Below are 14,587 nucleotides of genomic sequence, written 5' to 3'. Positions count from 1 at the left end.
TGCAACAGAATTCACCCATTTGATTAAGGTGTGTTGGATAAGGGATGCATCTAAAGATGTAGTAGCTCTTGAGGACAAGACTACGTATTTGATAATAATTTATTTTCTATCTAAAACAGGGCCGATTAAGAGAATATAGAGGACAGGGTGTTCTTATCAACTCTCACCTTTGAACTAGAGTAACTAAAACTCCTCATGTGATGAAAAGAGCTTTAAAGGGTTGGATCAAATGGGTAGAAAGGGGTGAAGAAGGACACAACTTCCCTTGGACTGTGTAATCAGCATAGCAATGTCATGCAGGTAAACCTTGTCCTCTGGAAATTAATCAACTGAAATAAGACTTCCTTGTTTTAGTGATCAGGTCATGCTTTGTAATCCAATGTGTAACATCTGGCAATCAAGTCAGTACAGTTACACATTTGCTGCTAAAAAAGACAACAGCAAGAAAGAAATGAATGGAGACTTGACTTTTATTTCTCTATACAGTTAAATTTATTTTCTTTTATTTAGGTCTGTTTGAATTTAACTTTACACGTATCAACACTTTTGTTGTCCCACATATACAAAAGCCTTTTGCTGGGATAGTATGACAACATAGCCAACACGCCGTTCGCTGGCCTTAGATCATAACTTGCATCCAGAGGACTTTCTGTCCTTAAATCAAAGGCATACGTCACTCTTCTGTCTTTGACATCGGTAAAATACAGCACCCCACACACAATGAAAGCATTCCCTGCTTTAGCTGTTGGGTAGGCAGTGTTGATGAAGGCCTCCACAGTGAAGGTGTCGGGGTTGAGCTTTGCGACCATGGTGTTATCTTCTGTGTTTGAGGCAAAAATGACCCACAGTCCATTTTCATCCACAGCAAACTTAAAATATGTCTTTGAGTTGCGAAAGAGATAAGTCAGGTTGTGATATCTGGTGTTTGGTATGATCAGAATGCTTGTTCTCCTCGTGCTCAGATCAAACCTGTAAAATCAAAGTATTGATCATGAACACACTTAGAAGCTGGAAAAGAACTCACAGCAGACAGTTCAATATATTTGATTTGACAAAGTTTTAACACAGTTATACACAAGCACTTACTTTACAAGTTTGTTTTTTCCTCCATTGTGAAAGTAAAATGATCCCTTATAAACAACATGACCACACCCCTGGTAGAACCTCCTGATGTCTATTCTCTGTTGGATTGGGTCCTGGGTGGCTGAAATGTTCCTGAACTCCATCAAAACCCGACCTGGTGAAGAAATGTTCCTGTATGAGGTCAGACACCTCTGGGACAAAGTGAGAAAATAATGTCTGCTTCAATAATCACCTGAAAAATGTTCAGCCAACCAAAATTGACCATTATCTGGCTGTGATGCATCCAGCATCCAAGCTCCAAAGGTTCCTTGCATTTTGGTGGACTTTTCTGAACATTTAATACGTTTAATGTTGCACTCTGCAAACAGGGGAAAAAAGCCAATACACAATAAATTAAGCAACCAAAAAACTACACAAAAGATATAGCAACAGATTCTGAAAATAAACACATTCTGTATATATAGAACCAAATATTTTCACCAGTTTTTGTCCATTCCTCAGTGCTGGTTGCATTGATCTTATTGTAGGTCTCAAAAGGATATGAATATTCTAAAAGGAAAGAAAAGATAAAACTTAATACTCCCACAAACTCGGTAGCATGGTTATTCTGTTTGCAGTCAATGTAGCAGATGATCTGCACTCTAAATTTTAAAAGTGATGGCCATTCTTTGAGAAGGAAAAATTCAATCTTCTGAGCTAAAGACTGGAAAAAGTCAACAATTCTGACTTCACATGGGCGTTTCTCACCACTTTTCATTGGTTTATCAATAATATCTCCACTGCTATTTAAAGAGTCTTTCCTTTGACCCACTTCTGTAAACGATGAAGCTGTAAAATGAAAAGACAAAATATACAACCGCTGTTATACTGTTGCTTGAGATATAAAAGAAAAAAAATAATATATTGAGGCCATTATTACTTTCACTTAAAATAGTCTTTCATTACTTGTCAATAAAGTTGCTGGTGCCTCAGTTGTATTCTCTCTTTTGGTATCATTCATGGTGTCATGGCTGTCATCCTGATGCAATAATACTGATGCAAGGAGGCAAATGACCAAGTTTAATGAGCCATTTTTTAAAAAATACATATACAGTCAAAGTTAAAGTTTCATAGCTAACCAGGTTCGTTTTTTCTGTTTACATCAGTCATCAGGTCAGTGACAGTGAAAGCATCTCTGGGGTTTCCAGCTGGTGTTGGGGGTTCTGCAGAAAAAAAGACAACATTCAATAGAAGCATTAGTACTTGAATTATGGTGAGTCTCACTCTGAATTTTCTACACTCATACCAAAGCAAGCATGATTTTACCACTTTTAATGATGGTTCTGCTGCCATTGAAGGAACCACCTTTTTCGTTTGCTTCTAACAGATCTGCCGTGTGAAGTGACACAGTAAACATTAAATATCAGCTTTAGCTTAGTTTATTTATGTAGCATATATAATAGATCGATGTGGTTCATATGATAGAAATTGACTGCAGCAATAAAATTAACATAGTACAATGTGCAAAAGTCTTGAGGCAACCTTAATTTTTTTCAAATATTTCCAGATTAACTTGGCTATTTGTCTATTTTGGGAAAACCCGACACAGATTCACGCCTTCATTTAGATGCTTTTTGATGTTTGAATGATTTGGATCATATTAAAGGGTTTAACAAACAAAAAAACAACATATCTCTTAAAATTCAGTTTCAAGGACTAGACTGGGAGTAATGAATGTAATGTAGAAAGAAAAACTTTTAAAGACCTTCAGAAAGCCTGCAGAATTATTGCTCTTGACCACTTTAAAAGATCATTAGAAAAATCTGACAAGAATTGAGAGCTGGATCAAGACTTTTGTACCACAGAGTACGTTCATGCATGCACAATATCTGTATACTAATACATAAATGTAAGATAAAACCAGTTTCAAATCATTGGCAATGATTACCAACTAAAGGAGAAGACAGGGTTACTGGTGATAGGCAAGTGATAAAACCTGATCAAAGTTATTATTTAATAACATTTTAAACCGATAAGAACCAACGAGTTAACCATAAATAATTCAGAGCCAAAAAGGACAAAAACAATTTATTGATTAGATTATTTCTTACCTAGTAATAACCCTACTGGTCCTTCTGTTACATTCGGAGAGACTGAAATGGTCAAGGTACCATGGCTGACATCATCATGAACTTGTTCTGTTTCTAATAAGATTTTAAATAATTGTGTTCAACATTTTTTTTTATTATTCTTATATCTATTTAGGATGACACTTCATGTAAGCAGAGTTTTGATGCTTTACCAGATTCTGTTTCTGGGTGAAAATGATTCTTGGAGTCAGAATCATTCACAGCATCTCTGGTGTTCTCAGCTGAATGTGGTGCTGATGACACTGCAAAAAGAAATATTTTAGAAACATAGAAATATCTTATATATTGTTCAATATATCTTGTTATCAGTAAGATACCATAACATAACATTTGTAATAAGCATATATAACATATAGTTATATTATTAGGAATAAGCAACTTATAAAATACTCATTATCATACATGTGGCATGATTTCTTCTCTTTAAGGGTCTAAATGTAAACTAACTTTATCTCCAACAGAGAGTTTTTGTGTAACATATAAGAGAAATCTCAATCTGAAATCTTGCAGTGACATCATATATAGTATAATGTTTATATCATTCTTTAGACTTGTTTAATAATACATCTGCTGCCATTTAGGTTTAGGTTTGTATCAGCCACATCTGTAGAGTGAAATGACTTATTATGCAATACAGTTCAGCAATTAACATTTTAATACAAGCAACAGGAGGAGATTTTAAACATAAGAAGGAGTAAAAGATTTGCTACCTGGTAATGATTTAATCAGCCCTTCTGTCATGTTTCCAGTAATGAAATCTGAGTCAATTAAGGTGTAACTGTTATTTTCATTAAATGGTGTTGGTTCTGGAGAAAAAGAGAAAAAAAGAGAGAGAAAAGTGTTTAATGTTTTTTCTCTTTTTCATTTGTTTTTCTCTCATATTCAAAGTTTTGTTTGTCTCCAGGGTCTTGTTCGTTTACCAGGGTTCAGATTTGTGTCATGAAGTTTTTCAGAGACCGTAACGCTCAGCACATTGCTGCTGTTGTCAGCTGGATGTGGTTTTGGTGAATCTGCAGAAAGAAAACCATGATTTGTACTAGTAGAATATCTATACAAAATAAACATAAAAAAGTCTTTCTGTAGCTCAAATGGTTGTTTACCAGGTTCAAAGTATGTGTGTGAAAGTTTCTCAGTATGGTCTATAACGTTAAAGACATCTCCGACATCATGAGCTGGATTTGGTGTTGGTAACACTGTGGAATTAAAGATGAAATGGGAAATGATTAGCACAGTATGGAATTAATACCAAACCTTTACAGTCAAATCATGAATGACTCCTGGAATAAACCTGGCATTGTTGTTTCTGAACTTTCTGAACTGGTTTCAGTCCAGGTGTCATGTTTGTAGACTGGATGAGGTGATACCAACTCTGCACAACACAAAACATCATTGGAAAGTTTAGTACAGGCAGTTTAGTTTAGTGTCATTTGTAGTTCATATTAAGTGACACTAGCAAATCAGAACACAACCCTGTAAATGGTTCCACATCAGATTTCTAATATGTGTCTAGAAGCTCAACACTTACAGCAAACAAAGGACACACAGCATAGTTTTTTACCATTTATCTTTGTGCTATTTGTGACATTTCCACTGTCAGTGAAGACATCGCTGATGCCACCTGAGACCATAGTAGGTGGGGCTGTGTGGGACAAGACAGCGTAACAGTTTACTGCTGCAGTCATTTAAAATATGAAGCAAAAGACAAAACACATCTCTGCACAGTTGTGTTTACTTTTACTTCCCATTCAAAACACAATATTTCTTACCTGTTGATAATTCAGGTGGTTCCTGTGTGACATTTTCCTCTTTGGTGTCTTTTAGTGAGACGTGGCTCAAATTTGGATGAAAAAACACAGACTCTAAAAAGAGAGAGAGAAAGAGAGGTGTATTAAGTTAATTAAGACCATTTTCTTGACCATATGCTGATTTCAAGTCTGTCCGTCAGAGTCAGTGGGCACAAACCAGATTCCACATTTGCTTCCAGAAGATTCTTGGTGTCAGTAACATTCAAAACATCTCTGGTGCCATCAGGATGCTCTGATCGTGCTTCTGCGGTGAGAGGAAATGTACGGCACACACATTTAATGTTCAAACAGAAAACTAGAACAATTTCAGAAGAAATTTTCAACCTTTGCACCCAAGAGAGTAATAGCCATGTTACAAACGTGTGCACCTGTGGTGACAGCAAAGGTCCTAATGAGTGTGAGGGAGGGGCTACAGACAGACCCTGACATGTAAACACACCTACAGTATGATGTATATAGTGTGTGTGTGAGAGAGAGAGAGACAGAGAGAGAGAGAGATAGAGAGGGAGAGAGAGAGAGAAGAAGCGCGCTGACGCGTGTGTCTGTATATAGACGCTGGATAACTAAATCACCGATGATGATTAAACATTAATTAAAACTGTGGATGGTTTAATACATGCATCCTGTTCCTCTGAGTCACTATATATTACTGAATCTGGGAGGTGTGTGAGTGATTCCAATGTTACACACACAACTTCCCCTGATCTGCTTGTTGTTGTTGCTACGACGACTTCTAATAAAAAAAAAAAAAACATGATTCAGCCATTCATTTAATAAACAAAATGTAAACACAACTTGGAAATTAGGGGATTTAAATAGAATTTAAAGTAAGAAATGTAAGATTTTCTTGCTGGTGCCTGGTTTTTTAGTTATTTCTTTATTTTCTGCAGGAGAATCATGAACAACTTAAGTGTCTGTCGCTAAATTTGATTCATTTTTAGCAAATTAATGTTCTTAGACAGTGTATGAGCACAAAGATGGCAAACTTTAACTGTATTTAGATCAATGTAGAGAAACAGTGCATGTTGTCCTGCTGATCATGGGAATAAATAGTAAAGAAGAGGATTTTTAAACCATCACAGACCCTGGTCACAAAGGGAGTCTGTAATACAGTAAACAACATGACTCTGAAGTGACAGTAAACACCATTTAACATCCAAGTAAATTACTTGATTTTCACTTATTAAGGAAAGGCTTTCGTATAATTTCTGCTTTTGGGTGTTTGTGGGTTTTTTGACCATGCTTCTGCTTCGCTCCTACCACTTTGATGAATGTGCTCTTTCCCAGTCTTGTTTCTCACTTCCGTGGAGCAACAGGCCAGACAGGGTGGACCAGGAGGACCTTCAGATAATTAAAACAAAGATGCGTAAAACTGGCATTATGATAAACAATACTGTTGGTTAGTAACTTCGCATCTTTACAACATTTAAAGAAAACAGAAGTGTCTTCATTTCCATATGATAATTTGTCAATTTCCTTCTGTAAATTGTACAGAATTAAACTACATTGAAAGGAAAACACTAAAATGTAGTCAATTTCTTTATTTAAAGTTGTGGAAAGTCTTGATATCTAATCAAGACTACGAGTTAATAACATCCTATTAGTTCATATCATCTAAAGATACATTTTTGAAGAAAAAAATAGTTGTGTGGTGCTTAAATCTCACAAATAGATAAATTGTCAGCAGGTCAATAACATGATGTCAGAGTCTTTAAAATGTGTGGATTGAAGAATGTGTCCTTTTTGGTATATTAACAATACAGACAAATCTCTGTATGCACACATAGTCATGATCTTCAGGCCACTAGGTGGCGCTGCACCTGACACAATTCATGTCCGCCAACGACAGATCAATATGAGGTCTATCACCTTCTCTGGGCTCAAGTTTATTTAAGATGAATCTTTGATCTGATTAATACAAATCATTTAGGACATAATGGACACTGCATCCTCCAGGACAAAGAGAAGAGGTATGATTGGATTTGTTAATCATAATCACATAACTGAAAGTGGGGTTTTTTCACATCTTTGTTAAACAATGCTGCTTATACTGTCCAAAAATAATAATCTTTTCAAGTTTCAGCCTTTAATTAGTCTTTTTACAACTTTTAATTACATGCAGTGTTCAAACATTTGTGAACAGATGAATCATTTTATTCACATTTTTGCAGCATGCCAACGTTTGACAGGTTATCATTAGTACAAACCGCCAAACCAGAAATCTAGACAACAAAAGTGGGATGAGTTTAAGTTAATTGCTGGGCTGTGAATCTATCAAAGCATGACTGAACATGTAAACCTCTTTTCTTTGTTTGTTATTTTTATTGCTGTTTGTTACTTTCTGCCAAATGAAACTCAGTTGAACTGAGACAACTAATGAGTAAAATATCAAAGTTTTAGTCGCACACTGGTTTCCAGGTTGAAACTCCAACATAATTCATGTTAATCCTTGGCAGCAAACATTTATACCGTGCAACAGTAAATAGTCATGTGGCAGATGTGGACAAAGTGTCTTGCAGACAGTGAGTGGGACGCTCATGTTGTGCAATCACGGCTGAACAATGACGGACTGTTTGACACATGGAAACAACTTCTGCTTCTGGTCTTTACAAGATCATTTTACAGAGATGGTTAGAGATTTGTGAGACATAAAAAAAAATCTCTTACCTCTTCTTCCACGTCTGCCCTCTGGACCTGGTGCACCTCGTGGTCCAGGTCTACCGGGCATACCTGATACAATAATGATAAAAAAAAAAAAAAAACAAAGCTAACCCTAACCCTTTGCTGTGGTGACAAGAAATTACTTATTAAAGTGAAAGGTAAGTTTTTACCTGGAGGTCCAGGTGGACCTGGAAAAAAACATATCAATAATAATTCACTCAAACTGAATAGAGTAGAGGCAGCACACCGACATACAGAACTAGAGTGGAAAATATTTAAAAGGTGCACCTGTTAAACAAATTCCTCTGGAGTTGTTACACAGATCAAAAAAGGCTTTGACCTGAAAGTAAAAATAAATAGACAGACTCAGTAAATTCCTGACTTAGGTAAAAGCTGTCTGCAAGCTCTGCTCTACAAAGAAATCTTTTGTGGTCACAAGAAAAAACTATTTACTTTTTAATCACTTTCAAACCAAATCAGTGGTATAAATTATTCTTAGTTCACAGGTGTTATTCCCTCAATCAGAACTGAAACAGTTTATTAGAATGATCATTTATATTGGTTGAAATCATGTCAAATAACACAGGTTCATCATCTTTAATTAATGTTCTATGTTTGCTGGTTTTCTTGGTACTCAAAGATGAGAAATTGAATATATTCTGCTGTAAACTATTGATACAACATGTTTAAGACATCTTATGCTCTCGGGACACACTGTAAGTAATTCATAGTTTAAATAATCAGTCATTTACAACATGGTGAAAATCACCTGATAATGAAAACAATGCTAGGCTGCAGCTCGTTACTCCCCATCAAACTACACAGTAACAACCTCTGAAGTTCTTGCCAGAGCTTTTTTCATGTACGTCAAGGGAGTAAAATTCAGACAGCGGTCACACTCCATTGCTCAAAGTATGTATCCAGGAAATACTTAAACTCAGACCCTCTAAATTGCTGCAACAGACTCTTTGTATTCTCTGATTAATGTAGTTGGGTTCTATTTTCCCCAAAAGGGAAAATTTAAAAACTTTTCCAAGTATGACAGAAAATTTCCAGTTAATTCCTCCCCTATTCTAAACAGTAGCTAAAAATTTTCTTCTCCTTTGGAAATATCTAACAATCTTTAAAAGGAAACTACATGCAAATACTTTGGGTGTCTTACAGGAACTATGGAGTATGTCATCAGCATCAGCATGTCCTTGTCTTGGCTTTGTGTTGGATCTCCCTCCTGGTTTCGTCTGCTGCGGTGCAGCTTCTTCAGCTCTGCTGTCTCTCCAATATGGTCTGGCAGGATTCGTGCCTGCAGCCTGCAGCTCTGTGACAGCTCCTGCACCTGGGACTCCAGCCTGACCAGCTCCTCTTCCAGCTCTTTGTGCTGAACCAGCAGGAAAACTAAACCTGCGAAGCCCAAGAGCAGCAGAACACACATTCCCACCAGCAGTATTTTCCACACGAGAACATTTTCATGCTTCATGTTTATGCCCTGTTTCCTGGTCCGAAGCTGCAGAGTAATCTGAGCTCTGAAACTTGCAAGCACACACAACTATATCTGAAGAGCTGCCAACAGATGAGACGTCAGAGTAAAACTACGCTCAAGCTGTTGGAGAGGATAAACATGTCAAAATGTGTCTTGTGTGACTATTGCGCAATAAGAAACTGGTAGGCAGATTAAGTCTGTGGGCTTGCTTTATTTAGAAACAGTTTAGGACATATTTAAGTAATGACATATCTTCCAGACAGTGTGGTGCTCTTCATTATTCTGATGCCCTTTCATTCAAGATTATCAACAGCCCATCCCACACAAAATGACATGGAAGTGGAATAAATAAGGGAACAAGGGAAACATTGTTCAAATCTACAAAAGAGCTGACTGTGTGGAAGTACATACGTGGGTGTCAAAATATCTTTTTTGTAAAAGAGATTTTTTACAATATGCACAAAATCAATGTTACATAATATTTTGCCCCATTAGTGTAAAAGTAATACTAAAGTTTTCTTCTTAAAAAAAAAAAGAAAAGTCCAAACCATTCCAGTTTTTATTACAAAGAGCACAGTAACTTTCCCAGCTAATTTGGGATGCAAGCCAACACATCAACCCAAAAATGTGAGGCCAGTATCTTCATCTACAGACTTGCAGCTATTCAGACATAATAAGCTGGAAGGAGAGCTCATTGGGAGCAATAACATGTCTACAAATACTCTTTCAAGTTGCATCTATAAAGCTGGCAGGCATATAACACTAGTTTTAAATTAAATTATCAAAATTTGTCTTGTAAAATGAATATATTTTTTTCCCATTACTGTTTTTTTCCCTGCTTGAACCACTGGGTGAGTGCTTGCTTCCTTTGACACGGGTCAGCCTGACCCAGCTAATTAATTTCCCCTTGAAAAGCCTCCTGGGTTGATGAATTGGACGGTGGGGTTTCTCTGCACAACAAAGCTAAATGTGAAGTAATCCTTTCAAAAAAAATAAATAAATAAAAAAAAGCAACCAAAGAAAGCTCTTTTTGCATTCTTATGAATGAAATGGAGGGAAAAAAGAATTCTTCTTTGTTCTTTTTTAATAAGCCAATTTGTTGTCAGGCCTGTTCACTACTCTGCCATGTGACAGTCCTTGTAACCCAAAAGTGGTGATGTTTCCAAGCAACCGGTAAAGTGAAGGCTCAACCAAGGATTTATAAACACTTGATTCACTGTGATTTATTTGTTGGAAGAATTTTGATCACCTTTAAAACCAGCAGAGGGAGTTTAGCATCTCCTCAGACTGCAGTTGTGGGAGGTAGGAGAGCATCAGAGAGGTAAGTAGCATCATTTTAGTTAAATTATTTTGTATGGAAATATGTATGGAAATAATTTCTTTCTATGTAAAAAAAAATGAAATAATATAATTCTAAGATACTATCTTCATGTATTAATATTTGAAGTTAATAAGATTTTTAGATTTATTGGAGAATGCTGAGACACTGTGTTTGTGGTCAGTTGAAAAATAGGGAAAGGAGACTATTGAAAAGGGGACTAATAGTGCTTGCATGTTTTTATTTAAGTTTTCTGTCACATCTTGAACATGTTACATGTTGCTGCACGTCACACAGCGGGGTTCGTGCTGATTTTAAAAGCTGCTGCAGCAGATTTGTGTGAAATACCAAAGAAGCAGATTATAAGAAAATCAAAATGTTTTTTCTCATTTTAATAACAGGAAGAATACATTAACAAATATGCAAGACTGTGAAAATTATGCTAACAAAGAACACAGATAAGCCATGTGTACAATAATTAAAGATATAAAAGTTTCTTAAAGATAACCCACTTAAAACTGATAGCCATAATGCTAGACGATGAACTTTAGTACAACAATTAGAACATCATAAAGCTCAGAGTGGGTGTATTTTGCTTTTAATGAACCTAGGTGCTGTGTTGCCTCCCAACACTGAAGAACATAAGGATTACAGGCGAGCAAGAGGAAAGCTTTCCACAGATAAACAATCTTTTGTTTTCACAACTAAGATTTGCTTTCTCTGCTGGTAAAAGGAGAATTAGATCCTATCTGAGGTCAGACAGTGGATGGGTAAATCTACGCTGTTGAGCTGGACAAACAAAGTAGATGATGCTGCCAGGGATGCTCACCTTCAGCCCTTTGGTGGTTCAAAGTGTGTCTGAAGTCACCCCAGTTCTGCTTCTTCTGCTGCTGTTGTTTCTCTTCATCACTTGGAGTCAAGCACACCGGTCGCACATACCAGGTACAGTCAGACACGTAAGCTTTTGTTTGGTTGAACAACTCGTACTGACTGAACCTATCGTGCAACCTGATGTTTGAGCACAAACGTCTCTAACATCTGTTAGAAAATTGAACTTGGGTCAGCTGGGCTCTAAATAAAGACCTTTTTCTCCTCATCAGGTCCTTTATTCTTGGCAGGACTTGGTCCGATTCTATCCTACACCAGGTTCATCTGGACTGGGATTGGAACAGCGTGCAACTACTACAACAACAAATATGGCAGCATTGTCCGGGTGTGGATTAATGGGGAGGAGACCCTCATCCTGAGCAGGTGAGATCAATCTTAAATTGACAGGAAAAAACCTATGATGAGATAAAGTCAAATCTTTTCCTGCAGGTCGTCTGCTGTGTACCATGTACTGAGAAGTGCTCACTACACGTCCAGATTTGGGAGCAAAAAAGGCCTAGAGTGTATTGGGATGGAAGGGAGGGGTATAATTTTCAACAGTGATATCCCGCTTTGGAAAAAAGTGAGGGTGTATTTTTCTAAAGGTGAGAAGTCAGAGAATTGTGGTGATGTTTTGTTTTATAAATGAAATACTGCTTTAAAGCATTCCTGTAAAATATACAGCCTTGACAGGCCCTGGCCTTCAGAGGACGGTGGGAATCTGTGTGAGCGCTACAACCAAACATCTGGACAGCCTGCAAGACATGACCGACTCTTTCGGGCATGTGGATGCCCTCAATCTGCTGAGAGCCATTGTGGTTGATATTTCTAACAGGCTTTTTCTCAGGGTGCCACTCAACGGTCAGTTGCATGTTCTCTAAGATCACTTTCTGACAGTAAATACATTTTAACCACTTTTTGCACAAAAGTTTGCAGCTCCTGACTATATTTCATTGTTTTTGCTCATGATGACAAAGAGGAGGAACTGCTTATGAAAATCCATAACTACTTTGAGACCTGGCAAACAGTTCTAATAAAGCCTGATATTTTCTTCAAGATGGGATGGCTGTACAACAAACATAAGAGAGCAGCGTAAGCTCGTCAAAACATCATATTAACTCACCATTTAGTTTTAGATTTCTTCTGTCTCATCTTTGTGTTTCTTTTTGCACCAACAGCCAGGAGTTGCAGGATGTTATGGAGAACCTGCTTGCAATCAAAAGAAAGATTATTAATGAAACCGAGAAGCTGGATGATGATCTTGACTTTGCAACAGAGCTCATCTTTGCCCAGGTTTGTCACTTTGTAAGGATCTATGTGTCGTGGAGTTTCTACTCTGTTGTTTTAGCTCTTGTCTGTTCCATGTAACAGAACCATGGAGAGCTCTCAGCAGATAACGTCAGGCAGTGTGTCCTGGAGATGGTGATTGCAGCACCTGACACGCTCTCCATCAGCCTCTTCTTCATGCTGATGTTGTTAAAGCAGAACCCTGAAGTGGAGCTGCGGATCGTGGAAGAGATGAGCACCATGCTGAGTTAGTGCACATTTACAATCCTGCATTCACAGTTTTACCTTGACATGTGAAGCTGGTTTAACAGATCATTCCTTTGCAGGGGGCAAAGCTGCAGAGAATATTGATTTTGAAAGATTGAAAGTGATGGAGAGTTTCATCAATGAGTCTTTGCGGTTTCATCCTGTGGTTGATTTCACAATGCGTAAAGCTCTGGAGGATGATGACATTGAAGGCACAAAAATCAAAAAAGGAACCAACATCATTCTTAACATTGGTCTCATGCACAAAACTGAATTCTTCCCTAAACCAAAAGAGTTCAGCCTAACAAACTTCGACAATACAGTAAGCCAGCTGGATGTTGTGCAACAATGTGTGACTCACAGAGACACAATAAACAACCGTTTAGTCTTTCCTTCCTCTGCTTGGCAGGTGCCCAATCGCTTCTTCCAGCCCTTTGGCTGTGGGCCTCGCTCCTGTGTGGGTAAACACATCGCCATGGTGATGATGAAGGCCATCTTGATTACTCTGTTGTCTCGTTACACGGTGTGTCCCCGCCAAGGCTGCACCCTCAACAGCATCAGGCAGACCAACAACCTGTCGCAGCAGCCCGTGGAGGACAAGCACAGCCTCACCATGCGTTTCATCCCTCGTGCAACACAACCCCACAGTCAGTTCTGAAATATAAGAAAATCTTTAACATCTTTGATGACAGCATGCTGTATGTGACTGATTATCTGCTGAGCTGGAAATAGTCACGGGACAAGACAAAAGTCCATATAAACACTTGGCATTAACACTTTTTTTTCTAATGAAGCAGCAGATGTTTTATGTATTCAGACATTGCCAAGTATTAACAGTTAGGTTGCATGTTTTAGCTAGAAAACTACACATTTCTCTGCTTTCTGTCTCAGTTGTGCCAGCTAGAGATTAGACTAAATACCTGCTGTAGTGGCAAAAAATAGGAAAATAACAGTGTTTCATATTGTTAATTTACTCCCACTATGGTCCAGGTTTGTCTAGCCATGATAGTTAAACACTATAGTTTAATACTACGTATATAACTAATGTACTAATATGATGTAGTAAGCAGTGTAACATTACAATCATGATGTGTCATGTGCTTTAAGGATGGATGTGGGTGGAAATGCAGACTATAATAAAGATAGAAAAAAGGCAAGTGTTGTTTTTCCACATATGTGGCTTTAAGCACACAAAACCCACCCAGTTACCATTTCAAATATTATTTTGTCTATATGTCTAGTTTTAGACAGTAAAAGGAAAAATAACATGTTTTAATCACTCCTAAATTTATATCTAGCTCATCTGTATTTATGTCCTTCATAATAATTTAAATACAATGAAAGAGAGGACAAAACAATGCCAATTTACACATCAACTTTATTAATATTTTACCAGAATTTAGTGGCAGGCCCTCTAACAAACAAGGACTCATCTCTGTACCACAGGCACAAATCAAACACGCCATCTTGGCATTACAACATAAGGCATAAGGTTAAAGTTGAGTTTTACAGACACCGTCAGCATAACACCGTCCTATAAATCAGTACAAGTGTCAGAAAAGAAAAAAAAAAAAAAAAAAAAAACTAAATAAAAACAAACTCTCCCTTCAGGTCATACCAACAGAGAAATCAAACCCCATACACACACAGAGCATTTGATGAGTAAATGAAGCACAATGATTTATCACTCTACAAAATTAATACAAAACATAGA

General features: G+C 37.3%; 2 protein-coding genes across 3 annotated transcripts; one reads left to right on the top strand and one right to left on the bottom strand.

The window, feature by feature from the left end:
• Positions 1-452: 452 nt before the first annotated feature.
• LOC121648078 lies at positions 453-12,652 on the bottom strand. 2 transcript variants are annotated; one of them, XM_041998017.1, is made up of 23 exons: positions 12,464-12,652; positions 8,841-9,076; positions 7,967-8,018; positions 7,849-7,866; positions 7,685-7,747; positions 6,278-6,358; positions 5,175-5,261; positions 4,979-5,071; positions 4,771-4,851; positions 4,501-4,581; positions 4,313-4,405; positions 4,133-4,222; positions 3,923-4,018; positions 3,365-3,454; positions 3,174-3,266; positions 2,389-2,451; positions 2,202-2,285; positions 2,029-2,115; positions 1,831-1,911; positions 1,564-1,632; positions 1,316-1,441; positions 1,087-1,237; positions 453-969 (listed from the first exon to the last, which is right to left on the bottom strand). In XM_041998017.1, the coding sequence occupies exons 2-23, from the start codon at positions 8,871-8,873 to the stop codon at positions 507-509; spliced, it is 2,175 nt and encodes a 724-aa protein (XP_041853951.1). In that variant the 5' UTR covers positions 8,874-9,076; positions 12,464-12,652; the 3' UTR covers positions 453-506. The 2 variants fall into 2 exon arrangements, with proteins under 2 accessions (XP_041853951.1, XP_041853950.1); XM_041998016.1 differs by lacking the exon at positions 12,464-12,652 and having other exon boundaries at positions 8,841-9,515.
• Positions 10,321-14,028, top strand: LOC121648080 (aromatase). Its single transcript, XM_041998020.1, has 10 exons — positions 10,321-10,476; positions 11,207-11,415; positions 11,574-11,724; positions 11,791-11,945; positions 12,025-12,201; positions 12,318-12,432; positions 12,519-12,633; positions 12,712-12,874; positions 12,954-13,195; positions 13,283-14,028. Exons 2-10 carry the CDS (start codon positions 11,280-11,282, stop codon positions 13,529-13,531), a joined length of 1,503 nt encoding a protein of 500 aa, XP_041853954.1. The 5' UTR covers positions 10,321-10,476; positions 11,207-11,279; the 3' UTR covers positions 13,532-14,028.
• Positions 14,029-14,587: the final 559 nt, after the last annotated feature.

Source organism: Melanotaenia boesemani, chromosome 10 (assembly GCF_017639745.1).
Source record: "Melanotaenia boesemani isolate fMelBoe1 chromosome 10, fMelBoe1.pri, whole genome shotgun sequence".
NCBI lineage: Eukaryota > Metazoa > Chordata > Actinopteri > Atheriniformes > Melanotaeniidae > Melanotaenia > Melanotaenia boesemani.
The sequence above is the reverse complement of the archived record's forward strand: the minus strand, read 5'-3'. Positions and strand labels throughout refer to the sequence as shown.